The sequence below is a fragment of the Cnephaeus nilssonii genome, assembly GCF_951640355.1.
Source record: "Cnephaeus nilssonii genome assembly, chromosome: 15".
In the NCBI taxonomy this organism is placed as follows: Eukaryota; Metazoa; Chordata; class Mammalia; order Chiroptera; family Vespertilionidae; genus Cnephaeus; species Cnephaeus nilssonii.
In genome coordinates, this window is record NC_137086.1 from 54,636,573 (window position 1) to 54,657,801 (window position 21,229).

At 42.5% G+C, this 21,229-nt stretch overlaps 1 protein-coding gene across 2 annotated transcripts in view; it reads left to right on the forward strand.

The window, feature by feature from the left end:
* SMYD1 (SET and MYND domain containing 1) overlaps positions 1–21,229 on the forward strand; it is a gene marked incomplete at both ends in the record, with an annotated part of 40,632 nt that overhangs the window by 5,064 nt on the left and 14,339 nt on the right. For both annotated transcript variants that reach the window (XM_079791497.1, XM_079791498.1), the window contains 2 exons: positions 14,487–14,663; positions 18,810–19,023. In XM_079791497.1, the coding sequence (XP_079647623.1) occupies positions 14,487–14,663; positions 18,810–19,023 (391 nt within the window). The remainder of the gene's footprint in view (positions 1–14,486; positions 14,664–18,809; positions 19,024–21,229) is intronic.

Consider the following 21,229-nt stretch of genomic DNA (forward strand, 5'->3'; position numbering starts at 1 on the left):
TGAGCCTCTATTTGCCTAATGAGTAGAATGAGCATGTTAGTGCTGTCTGGAGATGGAAAGTGCTATTTCCAAGGTTGTGCATTTCCTCGTGACAACTAGCAGAGATGATGTATGCACAGTCAAACAATAGAGAGAAGTTGGGTCATGTGACTCTTAAGATCTCTTCCAGCCTGGGATACTATAGGTTGCATGATATCTTCTATATGCAAAGAATTCCAGTGCAACAGGAGAGGAGTGCTAGGCTAAAATAGGAATGGAGCTTGTTCTGATTATTATTTTATTTTAGCATCAAATACAAGAGATGGCACAGGAATGGTGCTTGTGAGCTGTTCTAGGAGCCAAAAATATTATTTGATTATTTTTTTTAAAAACAGTCCCAGGTGTCTTGAATGTAGAGGGTATCTAGCTTACAGATTCCTAACCTGTGTCCATGGATCCTTAGCTAGGGAAACACCTATGATTGGAAGATCAAAATTTTATGTGGATATGCATGCATGTATTTTATTTTTGTGGAGAAAATCCATAGCTTTCATCACTTTCAAAATTACTTTGAACACATGAGAAGGTTGAGAACCATTGAATTTATTCAATCCTCTCTTACAGATGGGGAAACTAAGGCTTATGAGGTGAGGGGCCTTCCCCAGGTCACACAGGGGTGCAACATATGGCAGGACTAAGTCTTCAGGGACTTGTCCAGGCATCATCTCTCACTACTCATTCTCCACAAGTGGACCCAGAATTGCCTACTTAATTTTCTTTTATTCTTGTCAGTCCAATTAACAATATTTAATCTTAATAAAAGAAAGAGTACCCATTCATCAATTTCAGAAGGATCAAAATCTGGTTCTGGAGCCTGAAAATGGTTAGATCCAGAAAAATACACACACAAGAATATACATGCGATTACATAGCAAAAAAAAAAAAAAAGTGTTTATAGTAACAAACCAGTGTATTAGTTTCCTGCTATTGCTATAACAAATGTCCACAAATTTGGAATTTTAGTGGCATAAAAACAAATTTTATTATCTTATAGTTCTGGAGGTCAGAGATCTAAAATGGGTCCACAAGGTTAGGTTTCCTTGAGTTTTCGAGCTTCCACAGGGTGCCTGCTGTGATATTGTGTTGTGGGGTTGTGGGGAGAGACTTGTGGGACTGAGACGTTAATCTGTGGGACCCAATGCTATCTCTAGGTAGATACTCCAAGAACTGAGTTGAATTGTAAGATGCCCAGCTAGTGTTGGAGTATTGTTTGGATGGTGTAAGAAACCACTCTCACACACATTGGAATTGGGTGCAGAATCAAATCTGCATTCCTAGGCTCTATTTTCAAAGCCAGCTGGCTTCTCCTCCCTTCTGCCACCTTCTTATAAGGACTCTTGTGATTACATTAGGTCCATCTCAATGATTCATTATCTCCCCAGCTTGAGGCCCTTACTCCTAATCACATCTTCAAAGTCCCTTTTGCCAGATAAGGTAGCTTATTCCAAGTTTCCAGTGATTAGGATACTGACATTTTGTGGCAGCTAGCCAGCCTATCGTAGCCAATAATATTAATTTTCTGTTAATCCAATTTATTACAAAAGATATTAAGAAGAAAAAAAATAAAGAAGGAGCAAGGACGGTGAATTTTTTTCTAAAGTTCTTTAGACAAAAATGTTACTAGCTATTGAACGATTCTGTTTAAAGAGTTGAAAGTGCCCAGGAGATTATGTAAATGTGTATGTGTGTAGAGAACAACAAAGATGAGAACATGAAAAAAAGTAGAGTACTTTAAAAAGCAAGTACCATCAGCAGGTTTTTGTGTGAAAATCAGACGAGTTATGAGCTTCTTCAGGGCCTGTGAAGACAGCTGGGCTTTTAGCCAGTGCAGTTCTATGTGGGGCTGTGGGAACACTAGGATTAGCCGTGGCATATGCACAAACACTTGTGTGGCCTTTAATCTGGTAACAGCTGGTGGATGGGTGGTAGGGGAGAAATGATGCTATAAATGGAAATAATTTAATAAAGGGGTTAGAGAAATTCCTGAACAGTTAGTTCAGAAAATGAATGAATAACTGTTAAAGTTTTCAGATTATATCATTAAATGTTTGTGCTTGATGATGAGGATAACCACAGTAGATTAAGAACTATGCCCTTAATTTGGCACTTGTAGCTGTGAAGGTAAGACATGTTGATAATGTCACATGACCTGTTATGAACTGTATTGCTGAATTTTACTAAATAATCCTTAAATGCAGAAGTTTGGGAATAATTTCCTCTAGAACATAGATTAAATGAAATGCCAGTTTGTCCCCATAACATTGTTATCTTTCCTCAGTTGCATCTGAAAATGTGTTCTGAGCATGAGCAGTGGGGTTTGGCTCTGGCCAGTGTTTCTAAATGGTTAGAGCATAAGCCTGCACACCAAAGGGCCTTCGGTTCTCAGTCAAGGGCACTACATGGGCTGTGGTTTGCTCCCTGCCCCTGGTTGCGGCACGTGTGGGAGGCAACTAGTAGATGTGTCTCTTTCCCCCTCTCTTTTTCCTTCCACCCTTCTTCCCTCCCTTCCTCCCTCCTATTCACTTTTTTCTGAAAAAGCAATGAAAAAATATCCTCTGGTGAGGATTAACAATACATAAATAAATAAGTACATAAATAAATAAGTGGGGTTTGGTTGCAGCTGGAGTGTGGGAAATGCATACAGGTTTGAGTGCATTGTGTGAACCTCATCATGTGACTTGTGGCAGAGAAAAGTTTAAGGATTCCCATTTTAATAAAAGAGATTTTAAAAATAAATAGGCAACTTCTCAGAACTAAAACAAATAACCTTAAATTTATATAGAACCACAAAAGACCTCTAACAATCAAAACAATTTTGAGGAAAAACAAAATTGGGAATATTATGTTCCCTGATTTCAAACTATACTAGAAGGCTATAATAATAAAAACAGTAAGGTATTGGCACACAAACAGACAACATTGATTAGGAAACATATTAGAGAAGTAAACCCTCGCTCCTATGGTCAATTAATTTACAAAATAGAAGCCAAGACTATACAATGAAGAAATGATAGTGTCTTCAATAAGTTGAAAAAACTAGTCAGATACATGCAAAAAATATGAAACTAGACCACTTTCCTACTTCGTATACAAGAATAAACTCAAAATGGATTAAAGACTTAAATGTAAGATGCAAAACCATAAACTCCTAGAGGAAAACTCTTTGACATTGCTCTGAGTAATATATATTTTTGGATATTTCTCCTTGGGCAAGGGTAACAAAAGCAAAAATGAACAAATGGGACTACATCAAACTGAAAAGCTCCTGGCTTGGCTGGTGTGGTTCAATGGTTGAACGTTGACCTATGAACCAAGAGGTCACAGTTGGATTCCTAGTCAGGGCACATGCCCAGGATTCAGGCTCTATCCCCAGTAGAGGGTGTGCAGGAGGCAGATGATTGATGATTCTCTCTCATCATTGATGTTTTCTTCTTTCTCTCCCTCTCCCTTCCTCTCTCTGAAATCAATAAAAACATTTAAAAAGAAAGCCCTGGCCGGTTTTGCTCAGTAGTTAGAATGTCAGCCTGTAGACTGAAGGGTCTTGGGTTCGATTCCAGTCAAGGGCAGGTACCTTGGTTGCAGGGTTGATCCCTGCCCCAGTCAGGGCTCATTCGTGACTCCCTCAATCGATGTTTTCCTCTCTCTGTCCACCGCAATTCCACTCTCTCTAAAAATCAATGGAGCCTGATCAGCATGGCTCAGTAGTTGAACGTTAACCCATTAAACAGGAGTTCAGGGTTCAATTCCTAGTCAGGGCACATGCCCAGGTTGGGGGCTCAAACCCCAGCAGGGTGCATGCAGGAGATAGCCAATCAATGATTCTCTCTCATCATTAATGTTTCTGTCTCTTCCTCTCCCTTCCCCTCTGAAATCAATAAAAATACATAGTTAAAAAAAAACTCAATGGAAAAAATATCCTCAGGTGAGGATTAACTACAAATAAAAAAATACATAAAAATAAATAAAAAGCTTATGTACAGTGAAGGAAACCATCAGCAAAACAAAAAGACAATCTACTGAATGAAAGAAGATATTTGCCAATGATACAGCTCTTAAGGGGTTAATATTCAAGTTATATAAAGGATTCATACAACTTAACACTAAAAAACCCCAAACAATTCAATTAAAAAATGGGCAAAGGACCTGAATAGACATTTCTCCAAAGAGGACATACAGATGGCCAATAGACATATGAAAAGATGCTCAATTAAAAATACAATGAGATATTGTCTCACACTTGTAAGAATGGCTTACATCAATAAATCAACAAACAGCAAGTGTTGTCAAGGATGTGGAGAAAAGAGAACCCTAGTGCACTGTTGGTGGGATTGTAAATTGGTGCAGCCACCGTGGAAGACAGTATGAGGTTCCTCAGAAAATTAAAAATAGAACTACCAGATAACACAGCCATCCAACTTTTGGGTATTTACTTAAAGAAATCCAAAACATTAATTGTAAAAGACATACACACTCCTATATTATTGCAGCGTTATTTACAATAGCCAAGATATGGAAGCAATATAAGTGTCCACTGATGGACAAATAGATTAGGAAGATATTACAATGGGATATTACTCAGTACTAAAAAATAATGAATTTTGCTATTTGTGACAACTTGGATGGACCTGAGGGTATTATGCTAAGTGAAAGAAGTCAACAAAGACAGACAAATACCATATAATTTCATTTACAGTTTGTGGAACTGTAAACAAAAAACAAAACCAACCAAACAAAAAAACAGAAACAAACTCATGGATACAGAGAACATTTTGATGGTTGCTAGATGGGAGGGGGGCTTGGGGACAGGTGACAAAGGGGAGGGGATTAAAAACAGTTATGGGGATTTAAGGAACAGAATGGAGAATATAGACAATAATATTGCAATAACTATGTATGGTGTCAGATGGGTACTAGACTTCTCAGAGTGATCATTTCGTAAGGTATATAAATGTGTAATCACTATGTAGTACACCTGAAACTCATATAAGATTGTGTACCAACTGTAATTGAAAAATTAAAAAAAATTAAGCCCTAATTGGTTTGGCTCAGTGGATAGAGTGTCATCCTGGCACTGAAGGGTCCCAGGTTCGATTCCAGTCAAGGGCACATACCCAGGTTGCACACTTAATTCCCATGCAGGAGGTAGCTGATCAATGATTCTCTCATCATTGATGTTTCTAGCTCTCCCTCTCCCTCTCTGAAATCAATAAAAACATATTTAAAAAATTAAAAAAAAATAAAAATAAAAAAAGAAGTGGTACATCTATACAATGAACTATTACTTGGTCATAAAAAAAGAATAAAATCTTACTATTTGCTACAACATGGATGGACCTAGAGGGTATTATGCTAAGTGAAATAAGTCAGATAGAGATAGACCATATGGTTTCATACCATATAATTTCACTGTGTAGTGTCTAAAAAAACCAAAATAAATAAACAGAACGGATTAAGAAGTACAAACTGGCAGTTACAAAGTAGTCATGGAGTCAGCATAGGCAATACAGTCAATATTTTGTAATAACTATATATGGTGTCAGGTGGGTACTGGTCTTATCAGGGGGATCACTGTGTAAATTATATAAATGCCTAACAACTATGCTGTGTACCTGAAGCTATAATATTGAATATCAACTGTAATTATACATTTTTTCTAATTATTTAAAAAGGAAAGCAAACATTTGCTAACCTTTGTCCCATGACATACTTTTTACTGGGTCCATAGTGTTTCTTTAAGTGGCAAAACAAACAAACAATAGGCAATCCCTAGGCTTGATGTAAGGAAGCAGTACCACCAAACTTCTTACATTAAAATATGATAATAGTGCAAACAAGAATTCAGCAATGCTCCTCAAAGGTTTAAACGAGCCATTTAAAAATGACATTAGGTAGATGCCATTGGGAGAAGAAACCAACTCTGGTTGTATTTCTCTCTCCTCTCTGCAAAAGCCTTCCATAGCTCCCGTTTGCCTGCAGAATAAGGATATACTTCTGAGAGTCACATTCCAGGTTCCCCATAGTCTAGTCATCTTTCTAACATTATTTCCCAATGTGGTGCAACCTATGATCTCTTCAAATAGCTATTTTGTCTCCTTTACATGCCTGTTTTCTACATGGACGCCTTTGACTAATTGCAGTGGCTGTCCCTAGGAGAACTTGACATTCTCTGAGTACAAACTTGGCCCAACTTCAGAGGATCAGAACCATGTCTCCTTCCCTCCTGGATGACTGCCTTCCCAGATCCCTCCCCGCCTCACCTCAGTGGGAGTCAGGTCTTCTTCCATCATCCCTACAGCACTCCTGGGCTGCATGCCTCACCTTGCTTACATGTGTTTATGGCCCAGCCCAGCCTGGGGACTTCTTGAAAGCACGGGTTGTGCCTTGTCTATCTTTAAGACCCTCCATCACCTAGCTAGATGCACAGTACATAATAGTTACCCAATACCTGCGTGTGAAAGAAAGGAAGAGTGGGTGGAACAAGGAAGGAAGGAAGGAGAGAAGTAATTGAAAATATTATAAAATCGGCAAAGGACCTGAATAAACACGTCTCCAAAGAGGACATACAGATGGCCAATAGACATATGAAAAAAAGGCTCAAAGTCACTAATCATCAGAGAAATGCAAATTAAAACCACAATGAAGTATCACCTCACATCTGTCAGAATGCCTGTCATCAATAAATCAACAAACAAGTGCTGGACAGGATGTGGAGAAAAGGGAACATTAGTTCACTGTTAGTGGGAATGCAGACTGGTGCAGCCACTATGGAAAAACAGAAGGAGTTTCCTCAAAAAACTAAAAATGGAACTGCCGTTTGACCCAGCAATACCACTTCTGGTAATATATCCTAAAAACCTGAAACACCAATCAGAAAATATATGCACCCCTATGTTCACAGCAGCACAATTCACCATAGCTAAGATTTGGAAATAGCCCAAGTGCCCATCAGCAGATGAGTGGATAAATAAGCTGTGGTACATTTACACAATGGAATACTATGTAGCTATGAAAAAGAAGGATCTCTTACCCTTTGGGACGCATGGATGGACCTAGAGACTATTATGCTAAGTGAAATAAGCCAATCAGAGAAAGACAAATATCACATGCTCTCACTTATTTGTGGAATCTAATGAACAAAATGAATTGACTAACAAAATAATATCTGAGGCATGGAACTGACTGACATATCTTGGAGAGGGGGGGGGGGAATGAGAAGAGATAAACCAAAGTACTTATATACTTATATGCCTAGCCCATGGATACAGACAATAGTGTGGCGAGGCCTAGGGGGAGAGGTAGAGGCTGAGTGGAGAGAGGTAAAGGTGGGGAGAATTAGGGACATCTGTAATACTGTCAACAACAACATATATGTATATTTAAATAAAATAAAAAATATTGTAAAGTTCTCTGGGTACTTGAGGGATGGGATGTTCTTTAAGATGTGCCTCCTGCCCCTTGAATTTTGAGGGGAGTCCTCCTGGCCGGCTGGGAGCTTTTTATCTGTCCAGTAATTGGTTATTTCCATACAAGGAGCTGAGCAGCAGCTGCCCTCCCATGCCTCTTGACGGTGACAGATGACATAACCCAGTGCCTGCAGAGCAAAGAGTGAGTGGGGACCGCTGGCTGGGGCAAGCACACTGCAGGCAAACCAGGTGGGCTTGGCGGCTTCCTTTGCCTGTGTGCTGGGAGCAGTGTCAGGCCTCAGAGGCCCCTCTGAGAATAACATCCCTGTGAGGATGTTGATCGAAAGGGTTGTTGTGAAGGTTTAACAGAAGAGAATTGCTTGAAGACATATTTCAAAGTGTGGTGTGAATGGGATTCTTGTGGGGCCTGGGAAACTGAGACTAGGAGAAGAGAGACTTGCTGGCCACCAGCCACACCGTCTGGATGAAGCACTTTCTCCTGGAATCCACAAGGTTTTAGGGCTTCATGTCTTTTGGATTTTCTCTTATGGGAGCTGTAAAGGAGGGGATAATGTATTTCTGTGGAGGAAGTACCCTTTTCAACCCTCTGGGGTCCTCTTCCAGCCCGGAGGTCTTCCTCTCTGTTGGCTGCCAGGGAAACAGTGGGTGCTGGAGGGGGGCAGAAGCTCAAACTGATGTGGCTCAGCGTGGCTATGTGACAGATGGATGGGGAACCCGGCTGGTGGCTACTGAGCACTCATCCTGTGCCAGGCCTTGAGCTAGTTTACTCATTATTTCACTTCACCCTCCAAATCACTTTAAGAGTGATAAGATTTTGGAATTTCTTTTTGAAAAAAAAAAGTTTTTATTGATTTTCAGAGAGGAAGGGAGAGGGAGAGAGATAGAAACATCAATGATGAGAGAGAATCATTGACTGGTTGCCTCCAGCATGCCCCCTACTGGGGATCGAGCCCATAACCCGGGCATGTGCCCTGACCAGGAATGGAACCTTGATATCCTGGTTCATAGGTCACTGAGCCACACAGGCCGGGCCTGGAATTTCTTTGTAATTTTCTTCTTGCTTGAATTTTTAAAATAGTAAGTATGTTTCATTAAAAAAGTAATAGTCATTAGTCTAAGAGATTATCATGATCTAGCTGTTGCCATTCTCATTTTCACATAAGGAAACCAAGACTCAGAGAGGTTAGAGTACTTGCTTGAGGTCACACAGCCAGTGGATACTAGAATCAGGAATTGAACCCAACCCAGACTGACTCCAGGTCTGACTTTCCATAATACCCATCCTGCCACCCCTGTAAGGAGATGGAGACCAGAAGGACACAAGTTTATAACTTCCCATTCCTGCCTACCTGATACTTCCCTGGATACCCCACCGGAAGGAGTGGGATTTAGGTTTTCTCTCATCTCTAGATTCTTGCTGCTCAGAGTTGTAGCATCAGGATCACCTGGAGCTTGTTAGAAATGCAGAGTATCAGGTCCCACCCCAGACCCACTGAATTAGAACCACCTGGTTTTAAAAAGATCTCTGATGACATGATGCCCACCAGAGTCTGAGAAGCCCTGCTCGGCATCACACAGACTTCTCTCTTCCTTTTCAGTTAAGCCTTAGTAGCAGGTGAGGTAATGGAGAGAAAGGTCAGCCTCATTCTTAGGTGATCTAAATTAGGAGATTACTCACATGCTTGCTGGGTTTCTCCAACTTTTAAAACTTGACTCTAGGCTCCAGAAAAATCGTGGAATGGAATCTAAAACAGGTGTGTGAGCCTGTAGACAATAGTTTGGTAGTTAACACGTGGAACCCACTATGAGTTCATCATGAGAAAAAGAATCATTTCAAAATCATCACATTTTCTTTTAAAAAAATTATTGCTTTGAGAGAGGGAGAAAGAAGGAGAGAGTTGTTTTTCCACTTGTTTATGCATTCATTGGTTGATTCTTGTATGTGCCCTAATTAGGGACCAAACCCACAACCTTGGTGTATCAGGACGACGCTCTAACCAACTGAGCTACCCAGCCAGGACACATTTTCTTCTTCTGAAAAGTAATGAAAAGTTTATTATAGCAGACTGATTGTAAAGAATCTCATGAGCTAATATGAAAGTGACATATTATTGAACTGATATTGAATTGATTCAAGACCTGATAAGTGTTATATACATGATTGTAAAGGTCTACCTACCCAGTCTGGGATGAAGTCTTTCTTTGCTTGTTTTTTTTTTTTTTTTTAAATATATTTTTATTGATTTCAGAGAGGAAGGGAGAGGGAGAGAGAGAAACATCAATGATGAGAGGGAATCAATGATCAGCTGCCTCCTGCATGCCCCCTACTGGGGATGAGCCCGCAAGCCCAGCTTGTGCTGGGCTGGGGTGAAGTTTATATTGCATCACTCCAGGGCTCTGTCTCCCGCCTTCTCCTGGACAAAGTGGTTCTTAGTGACTTTGAAGGGCATTCCACTGAATTTCTTATGGACATACCTGTAGCTCATGGCAGATAGACTATTCTCTAAGCAGGCCCTGTTAGAAGTGTTTTAAGTCAGTTCACGGGAGCCTGGAGGCAAGTGCCATGGCAGGTGTACTCTCTCGCTTTGTGCCAGGTTAAGAAGATCTGCCCTAATGAGACTCCCAGGCAGTGTCAGCCAGAGAGGGCAGTGCCAGGGGTGCATACCTAGTGCAGACAATAAGGGGTGCTCTCTGCACAGGATTGAAAAAACAATAACAAAAGTAGTAAAAGTCAATTGTCACCGTGCACTAGCAATTCTAAACAATGTCAGAGATAAAATACTCTTCCTTGAAAAAAAAATCTATATTGCTCTAAAAAAAAAAAAAGATTGCTGTTGAGTAAACCTCAAATCAGCACATTTTAAAATTACTTATCCTTGAATAAACTTGTATCCTGCCTGGAAGTTAATTCGGAGGATTCTCAGTTGGATCGCCAGCCCCTAACACATGCGCACTTGGCTTCACTGTTTGCTGTCAGGTAAGTTTTTAAGGTTCAGAGTTGTTGGAGCTTACACTGGCCACAGTGATGTCTCCAATCCCCAAGACACCACATCTCCCCGCAGTGTAAGTAGCTTAGAAATCAGCAGTAAAAGATAAAGAAGCAGAACTTCTGTTATTCTAGGTGACCACTTGGAGTTTTTATTAGCTTTTAAAAGAATATGTTTTTATTGATTTTAGAGAGGAAAGGAGAGAGAGAGAGAGAGAGAGAGAGAGAGAGAGAGAGAGAGAGAACCATCAACCGACTGCCTCATGCACGCCCCCTGCTGGGGGACCTAGGGGTTGAGCCAGCAACCTGGGCATTATGCCCTGACCAGGAACTGAATAGGTGACATTGCCATGCATGGAATGATGCTCAACTGACTGAGCCACGGAGGCCAGGGCTTATTAGCATTTAAAATGTAAAACAATGCAACAGTGTGAAAACTATGAAGTGTAATATATATGTTTGGTAGGTGCAAATTTTAGTTTATACATGAAATGTGTATGTGAATATATATGTATATGAATAAAAATATGAAACATTAGACTAGACTATTTAAAAAATATAATTATGGGTGTAAAATATTAGAGCAGGCCCAGTGTGGGGTTGTTCTATGCTGGGCGCCCCCATAGCAGATCGGCATTGGGTTCCAAGTGACAAGTTATAAGTGACAGCCAGCATGATTGTGCTTGCTTCTAGCTCTTCATCTCCAGCCATTTCCTGGCTGCCCTGCTTCGTTTGTATTCCTGGTCTGGATGCTGATACCCTCGAGGTGGGCAACTGCTCCTCTTTTCCCTTCCTGCCTAAGACATGCTGTCTGATTTGCAGATGACTCAAAGATTAGCATAGTGAGATAATGATGACAGAACAAAATTCACAATGATCTGGATAGTTTGGAAAACTACACTGAACGCAATCAGTTAGGGATGAAGGCGAGGACCCCACTTCAGGTTAAAAAGTTCAGTGTCATGAGAAAATATTGGAGGTGATGGACATGTTCACTATCAAATTGCACATGAAATACGTGCAGTTTACGTATGTCAATTATACTTCAATCAAGCTGTTTTAAAAGGCAATGACAAATGGACAAACAGAGGGCAGCTCTGACTTGGCTGCAAAGCCTTTGAGGGAGGGTCTAGTGACTATAATTATAATTTGACCTTAAATAAGTGTGATTTTTTTTTTTTTTTTTTTTTTGCTAAAGAAGCTAATGGAATCACAATGTCTAGATCCAGGAAGTGTGAATAGCACCACACCTGGAAACCATACTCTGTTCTGGGCACCATGATTTCAAGTTTTGTGACCCAGGGTCTCGTCCTTGAGTTGCCGGTGGTAAGATTTGGAGCTTCTTTGGGACCCAAGTTACCCGAGTTCTTCAGCAACCCAGTCCGTGCTCGCGAACCTCACACACCTCCCAGAGAATGCAATCCTGACTTGAGACAGACGTGAGGCTTTCATAGCTCCCCTCCTCTAGGGGCTTGGAGACCCCACTAAATGGTCAGGGTCTCATGTGAGTCCTTATAGTCTATTCTGCTGGGTACTCAGGACAAATGACCTTCTTGAGCAGGGCACCCTGTGTGGCACAGTTAGGATGGGCTGTGGATTCTATGCAACTCACTAAGTATGCCCATGTGATTCTCCTCTTCCTCTCTCATTAGGAAAGCGTAAAGAATGCGAAGTAGTGAGGAAGACATAGTTATGGGAATAACCTTCAATCTGCTCTAACCTGCAAATAAGTACTAACCATTCAGGCCCTTGAGTACTTTATTGTTATTAACAAATTACTAGTGATAGGGACACAGCAGTGTGTTAAGTTGACCACCCAGAGGCCTCCAGAAAACTCTCTGGACTCTAGGCCCAGGATCTAGCGTAGAGCAGTAGCCCATGTAGTGCCCTTCGCTTGGCTGTGTTCTGTCTCTCCACCCCTTGGCACTATGTTGGAACCACTGGGCCTCGCCTTTGGGCTGTCCTTGAGCCTGATGCCTTAGCACTGGCTGCTGGATCTTGCTTGATTGCCCTGCTAAGCTCACTTTCCTTTGGCTGCAGGTACGTGCGGTAGGCACATCGGAAAACACCGGAACAGTGTGACATTTTCAGAAATGTGTATAAGGAACTGTTGAAGGAGCTGGGAATGTTTAACTTGGAGAAGGGAAATGAAGGGGAAGCATGGCAGTCATCTTCAAATTAAAAAAAATTATTTTATTGATTTCATAGAGAGGAAAGGAGAGGCAGAGACAGAAACAACAATGATGAGAGGGAATCATTGATTGGCATGCACCCTACTGGGGTTCGAGCCTGAAACCCAGGCATGTGCCCTGATTGGGAATCAACCTCCTTGTTCATGGGTCGACTGTCAACCACTGAACCACGCCGCCTGGATAGTCTTCAAATTATTTAAGGGCTTGTTCCATTAGACAAGGATCCAGAGGGCCAAATTACGTTATAGGAGTCTGTTTTTCTGGAGAGCAAACTCAAGCTTAACACAAGGAGGAGGTCGGCAGTAATTAGGACTGGCCAACAATGAACTGTTCTTGGAAGCAGCAAACTCTTTGTCACTATGGGAATTAAAAGTCATAGTCAGGGATGGACACAAGGGATTTCTGTACTTGTATATTCTGTTGAAGGTTCCTCCTGCAGGCTCTAGAATTCCACATTTCTAAAAGCCCTTGTTTTCTTACACTTTAGAGACCCATGCTCAGATTGTTAGCCCCAACCTGAGTTTCCATACCCACTTCCTCCCAGGGAGCGCAACACTTCCCTGTATGTCACCTAACTTCTTCCCATCACCTCTCTGCTTCCGTGGCCAGGATTTCTTTCCCACATTGTGGGAGTATGTGGTTGGAGCCTGTAGATGTTGTGCATTATCTATAGGCCCCGCACCCACCAGATTTCACTCATTCTGGGTGTTGGGTTATGTTTTGAAATATATTTCCTTCATGCTAGCCCATGCCCTTGTCTGTCTGAATCATGGCTTTAACATGGGGAGACATGGGACCCCAATGGGAACTCTGGGAAGCCAGAAGCATCTTCCCACATCTCTCCCTCACCCACCGAAAGGGCATGCATTGTTCCTCTACTTCACTTCCACTCTCTCTGAGCCGGGAGACCACATCAGATAACACCAGTGACATCAGTAACCCTCTGATTCTTTTTTAAAAAATATGTTTTTATTAATTTTTATTTTTTTTTGGAGAGAGAGAGAGGAAGGTAGAGGGAGAGAGAGAAACATCAATGATTAGAGAGAATCATTGATTGGCTGCCTCTTGCTCTCACCCTATTAGGGATGGAGTCCATAACCCAGGCATGTGCTCTGACCTGCATTCTAACCGTGACCTCTTGGTTCCTAGGTCAATGCTCATCCACTGAACCACACCAACTGGGCTAACCTGGTCATTCTTAATGCTGCAAAACACAGAACTATGACATATGTCATAATGTATAGACCTAATTTTGTATAAAATATATCATGTTTCTTGTTGCATAATATTGTGGATAGTTATGATTTTTTATTCTTTGGGGAAAGGGACAGTTCATTTCAACAATGAGAAGGACAGGCCACACAGAACGCCCCTCCCATGCCACAGTGCCAATAACCTGTGCATTTTGGCATCAGGACCATGAGGAATTTCCACTCACTCCCTTTGCCTAGAAGACGTCCCGGTTTCTCAAGTGTCTTCTCCAGTGTGTGCCAGGAACACTTTGTGCCTCCCCTCTCACAGTGCTCCTCACACTGTACGGTGATTGCAAGCTCCCTTGTCCCTCTGGCCGCTTGTGGGAGTCCCGGTGCCTGTAGGCCATACACCTGTACTTGCTGAGTTACATGGAAGGGCTTACTAGTATATGCAGAGCTCAGTAGTGTTCCCATTTGGTTCACTTTAAAATATCTGCTAAAAAGTTAGTTACAGCTAAAGGGCCTTTGGGAGCCCAGCCCCTCTCTTTGAAAAGTGGGAGTTTGAAGCTTAGAAAGACAAGGATGCCCCCAGTCTTTGAAAGGCTAGTGTGGTGCCCCCGAATTCAGTCACGTTTTCTCCCTCTATTTCCAGCCTCGTTAACTTTGTGTGCCACACCTGCTTCAAGAGGCAGGAGAAGCTCCATCACTGCGGGCAGTGCAAGTTTGCGCGTTACTGTGACCGCACCTGCCAGAAGGACGCGTGGGTAAACCACAAGAAGGAGTGTTTGGCCATCAAGAGATACGGGAAGGTACCCAATGAGAACATCAGGTCAGAGCGGGGCCCTGTGGAAACGTTTGGGATTTCTGGATGTCAGGTGGGGATGGGTGGGGGAGGAGGGGTGGCAGTGACGGCATTCCCAGGCCCACGGAAGCCGGGCTAAGTGCAAAGCAGGACAGAGCCCCCAAGAGACTGGATATGGCCACGTCTATGAGATCCCTTTAGGTCTGGGAGCCCGTCTAAGAGGGAGGACGGGTTAATGGCTCCAAAATATAGACCCAGGCTGGAGCTGCAGACTCATTCCGTATGGCTCCCTAATATTTAATTTAAAAATATTGATCTGCCAATGTTCAAAAATTGGAAATTTCACATTAAAAAAAATTAGTTTATTTTGGCCTGTCTTGAAAAAATATCTGAAGATTTGGCAAAATGAGCTAGAGCTCAATACATCTACCCCCTTTACAAAATATGGAGTTTTTCAAGGAACCACAGCCTCATTCGTCCTGCTGGTTGTACACACAGCCCTCTGCACCAAAAGGCACTTGCATTTGCAATAGTTAGTGGCCTCCCTGAGCAACCATCGCCAGAAATTTCAGGGCTAATGCCTTGGGAGCCCCAGTTCAAGAAATCCCAAGTCCTGGAGCTCCACCAGGGAGGGCCTGATGCTCTACCAGGGCCAGGGGCTTATGAAGCCGGCAGTGGAGAGCAGGGGAGATGAGGAAGGGAAAGTTGGGGTCATCTTTATCATGCTTGGAGGATATGACGTTAAAGCACAGACTGGAATCATCATGTGCTGGTGATTGTTAAAAAATGTATTTTTATTGATTTCAGAGAGGAAGGAAGAGAAAGAGAGAGATAGAAACATCAATTATGAGAGAGAATCATTGATTGGCTGCCTCCTGCATGCCCCGCCCCCCCCTACCAGGGATTGAGCCTGTAACCCAGGCATGTGCCTTGACTGGGAATCGAACTGTGACCTCCTGGTTCATAGGTCAATGTTTAACCAATGAGCCACACCAGACATGCTGTGCTGGTAATTTTTAGTAAACTGCAAAATGAAATGGCTCAACCAGCTTCCCTATCCCCATTAGTTCCAGGTTTTGAAATCCTACTTCATTTTTTTTTGTAATCTCACATGCAATTGTATGCATGTGTGTATGTATGTATTTATGCATTTATGTTATCTATTTGTTAATCCTCACCAGAGGATATTTTTTTACTTTGATTTTTAGAGAGAGTGGAAGGAAGGAAGGGAGGGGGATAAAGAGAGAGAGTGGTAGAAGGGGATAAAGAGAGAGAGAGGTAGAGAGGGAGAGAGAGAGTGGAGAAGAAAGAAAGAAAAATTGACGTGAGAGAGACATATAGACTGGCTGCTTCCTGCACACACTCTGACTAGGGCCAGAGATGGAACCTGCAACCCAGGTATATGCCCTTGACCAGTAATCAAACCCCACTATCCTTCGGTGTATAGGCTGATGCTTTATTCACTGAGCAACACTGGCCAGGGCTTTATTTATTTATTTAAAATATATTTTGTTGATTTTTTTACAGAGAGGAAGGGAGAGGATTGAGAGTTAGAAACATCGATGAGAGAGAAACATCCATCAGCTGCCTCCTGCACACTCCCTACTGGGGATGTGCCCACAACCAAGGTACATGCCCTTGACTGGAATCGAACCTGGGACCCTTCAGTCCGCAGGCTGACACTCTATCCACTGAGCCAAACTGATTAGGGCAGGGCTTTATTTATTTTTAATTTCAACTTTATTGAGGTAGAATTGACATAAAATTGTAAGATATTTGAAGTGTGCATCATGGTGATTTGATATACATGTACATTGTGAAGGGATGTCCCCCATTTACTTAATTAACACAGCCATCACCCTACATGTTTATTTATTTATTTTTGTGTGAGAACATTTAAGTTCTCTCTTAGCAAATTTTAATTATACAATACAATGTTATCAATACAGCCATCATGTTTTATATTAGACTAGAGGCGCGGTGCATGAAAATTCGTGCACTTGTGTGGGGGGGAGGTCCCTCAGCCAGCCTGCCCCCTCTCACAGTCCGGGAGCCCTCAGGGGATGTCCTACTGATGGCTTAGGCCCACTCCCCACAGTTTGGCCTCTCTCTGAGGGAGGTGACCTGGCCGATCAGGGGAAGGCACCGCCCCCATCCCCCACCACTGCTGCCACTGCTGGCCGCTGTGGCTTTGTCTGTAAGGATGTTCCGCTGTCCGGTCTAATTAGCATACTATGCTTTTATTATTATAGATTCTTAGAGCATATCCATCTTGTAACTGAATGCTTGTATCCTTTTTTAAAATGAATTTAATGGGGTGACATTGGTTAATAAAATTATATAAGTTTCAGGTATACAATTCTATAATAAATCATCTGTATATTATAGCATGTGTTTATCACCCCAATTTGTGCCCTTTTACCAACTTTTCCATATTTTCCTCAACCACCAGTCCCCGGCAAACACTTTTCTATTATCTGATTCTGTAAGTTTGGCTTTTTTTTTTTTTTTTTTAAGATTCCACATATAAGGGAAAGTATGCACTATTTATCTTTCTCTGTCAGACTTGTTTCACTTAACATAATGTCCTCAAGGTCCATCCATGTTGTCCCAAATGGCAAGCTTTCCTTCTTTCTCATGATTAATATAAAAAATCTCACCTCTTCCTTTCCTATTTATCTGTTGATGGCACTTAGGTTGCTTCCATGTCTTGGCTATTGTGAATACTGCTGCAGTGAACATGGGTGCAGGTATCTCGCTGATAACTTACCTGTCTCTAAGACCCTGAGCCAGTGTTCCCTCCTATGACGAGGAGGTCTCTCTCTCCAGCTGCACAGTGCTAGCTGGTAATTTCCTGTGATACTGGGTTGAAGTCTTTCACCCATTAGTCTTAATCTCTGAGCTTTGTGACATTCTTCCTAACATTTGGAGGTAGCAGACACCCCAGTCAGAGTCTTATTTTCCCCAGTTCTAACCTGTACTCCATGTGGGGACATCTTGGTTCTCAGGTGCTTGGGGTCCCCAGCAGGGCATCTCTTGTGGAAATAACCCCATGACCCAAATGAGAGGAAAAAAGGGCCATACTTTGACAAGGGGGCTCCTCTTCAGGGGGTTTCTGTCCTAGGCCACCAGTCCTTCCCTGGTGCCTGGCCAGTGAATGGCAGAGTTGGCAAAGTGTCTCTTGGTTACAGGCTTCATCTTGTGAGTATGGGCTGTTTACTAGTTAACAGGGGGTCCTCTCTGCCCTCAGGATTAAGTACACCCCTCTGTCTCACACTCAAAGCCCTGAGCTCTCCTGAGCCCTCTGCTCCAGCCAGGCCAGATCCCGCCCTGCTTCCTGCTTATGCCATGCTCTTGGCTGCATCCAGGCCTTTGCTTATACTGTCACCCCACCTAGATTGTCTTCTTCACCTTCTCTTTATCCAATCATTAAAAATATACATAAGTTCACACACAAAGATCTCCTAAATGCCTCTGAAGGTTAGCATGACAGGGAATATATGTTACCCTCATTTTATTGGTCATTAGAGAGGTTCAGAGAGGTCATATGACTTGCCCAGGGTCACACAGGAAGAAGAGGAAACAGGTCATTAGGCTCCTTCGCCAGTGCTCATCTCAATTAGCCATACTACCAGGCAAGACCCAGGCTGCCATACCTCATGGTGTCCCAAGACCCCATGCAGGTTCTCCTAGACCCACGTGACCTGGGTTCGGCCCACCTCTCCACCTTTATTTGCTTTCCACTCCTCATTCCCTGTGCTCCAGCCTCCTTTGTCTTCTTGCTGTTTCTCCTTCATGCCAAGCTCATTCCTCCTTCAGAGGCTTTGTACTCGTTGCTCTTTCTCCATCACACACAGACCTGGTTCCTTCTGTTCAGCTTGAGTGTGCCTCACCCCTGTCACCTTCCTGGGTCCCCTTGTCTTCTCCTTCACACCCTGCCACTTTCTATCATGTTACCTGATTCTATTTTCCGCATAGCATTTAACACTAGTTTAATGATCTTTTAAACTTTTGTCTCCCCCACTATAAGAAACTTCATGATAGAAGAAATTCTGTCTGGTTCAAGACTGTGTCTTGGGCCTGACACTGTGCCTGGCATGCATTAGGCATTCAGTATGTGTTTGTTGAATGAATGGAAGCAGTGGGTCTCCCTAACCCTGCCCTTCTCCGCAGGCTGGCTGCACGCATCATGTGGCGGGTGGAGAGAGAGGGCACCGGGCTCACAGAGGGCTGCCTGGTGTCCGTGGACGACCTGCAGAACCACGTGGAGAACTTTGGGGAGGAGGAGCAGAAGCAGCTGCGGGTGGACGTGGATACATTCTTGCAGTACTGGCTGCCCCAGAGCCAGCAGTTCAGCATGCAGTACATCTCGCACATCTTCGGCGTGGTATGGTTTCTCATGAAGTGGGGGTGGGGGTGAGTGACAGCTGGGATTGTCCACCGAATAAGTTTTCAGATGCTGCGAGGCCAGAGTGGGGAAGAGGGGCCAAGAAAAGAACTGGAGGAGACAGAGCCCTAGAATGAACAACTGTCATCCTGTCCTCTGTCCTTCTGGTCTCGTTTACTATGAGGTCATTCCTGCCCTATCTGACGTTGGCATCCCAACACTGACTTTCCATTATCTCTGAATGGTAGATTTGGATGTTATTTTACCTCCTTGTTTATCTACATGTCCTGTATTCTCTCCTTTCCATTTTGAAAACAAAAGACCCAATTACCATCCCTTCTTGCCTATTAGTCACCTTGAAAATAAGGCCCTTCCTTTTCTGAGGTCTGAGGGGAAGGATAATGGGAGTAGTGGGTGTAGAAGCCAGAGAGAAGGGATTAAGGGCTTCTCTCTTGCAGCCCTGAGAGTCCAGGAGGTGGGGGTGGGAGTCCAAAGGGTCATCAGACCTTGGGCTGTGGGGATAGATGTCTTCTTTCTGGCAGGCCCAGCACCTTTTGTGGGGTTGGTGAACGGGCTAAAGAGGGAGTTTATTTAATAATAACAACAGCATGATGAGAACCAACATCTCTAGTCTTTACCATGTGCCAGTGCTTCTGTAATGTCAGAGTTCCCCAGAGAAACAGTTATCTATCTATCTATCTATCTATCTATCTATCTATCTATCTATCTATCATCTATCTATCTATCTATCTATCTATCTATCTATCTATCTATCAATCATCTATCTATCTACCTATTGACAGAAATGATTTATTTTAATGAATTAGCTCTTGAGATTATAGAGTGTAAATTCAAAATCTGCCAGTAAGCCTGCAGGCAGGGCACCCCAAAAAAGAGTTGTGGTTCGAGTCCAAAGGCCGACTGCTGGCAGAATTCCTTCCTGCTCAGGGGAAGTCAGTCTTTTTTCTATTAAGTTTGTTAACTGATCACATGAGGTCACCTATGTTGTGCAGGATAATTTGCTTTATTCAAAATCTACTGATTTAAATGCTAACCTATCCAAAAACACCTTCACAGAAACACAGAATAATGTTTGACCAAATATGTGGGTACTACAGCCCAGCCAAGTTGACATATAAAATTAACCATCGTAGCTTCCCACGTATTATTTTATGCAATTTTTACAACACAAATTCATGCTTAACATTCCTATTTTAAAAACAGAAAGCCTAGGCCCAGAGAGATTTACATGCCTTCCACAGGCCACACAGGGAGCTGGTGTCCGTGGAAGGGCTAGAAGCAGTCTGCCTGGTTCCAGAGTTGCTCCTCGTAGCACTGAGGGTCCACAGGCTTGGGTGTCATAGACCTTCCTGGGTAACCCCAAGGGGCCTGGGACGGCAGCCACAGGATGGCATAGTTACCAAAGTGTAGAGCTAAAAGGACCGTAGAGATCATCTGGTCCAACTCACTCAACCTACAGATGGGAAAATGGGGCTCAGAGAAGAAAGAGATTTAACTAAGGTAACACAGCTTGTTAGTACTGACAGGCTTAACTTCATGTATGTATTTGCTGAATGACTGATGAGATTGAATGGAGAAAGTGACAGTCCTCCAATTTTATAGCAAATAGCCATGTCTGTACATATCAATATATACATGTAAATGTATATTTTATTATGTATAGTATCTATTCCTGTTTATTATTTATATATAAAACAGAAATTTCTGTGCAGTTGTCAATGTAGTTTAAGTCATATTTATTCTTATGCATTTTCATACCCTGATAGCAGATATTTGGAATCTGTTTCTATAAAGAACCACTTATTTTTAAGGGAAAGGAAATAAATTGAGTGTCACATAAGTAATAACCAAATTGATTTGTCTTGGGATTTATAAATACTAGTAAATGTTGCACTTACCAGAATTTAAAATTGTGAACAGGGATTATAAAATATCCAGCAGACACAATAAAACAGAAATGTCAATTTTCTCTTATGAACAGCTATAGGAGTTGAGGGTGGGTAGACAAAGAAAGCAGGGGACACACACACACACACACACACACACACACACACACTAAGGCAGGGTAGCGCATGGAGAGAGAAACCAAATAGATACTGGGGAAGACTCATGTGAGACCCAGGTACAGGAAAAGGAGAGACTTTCAGAATCAACATTTCTATCTTTGGCCTTTTTATTTTTATCA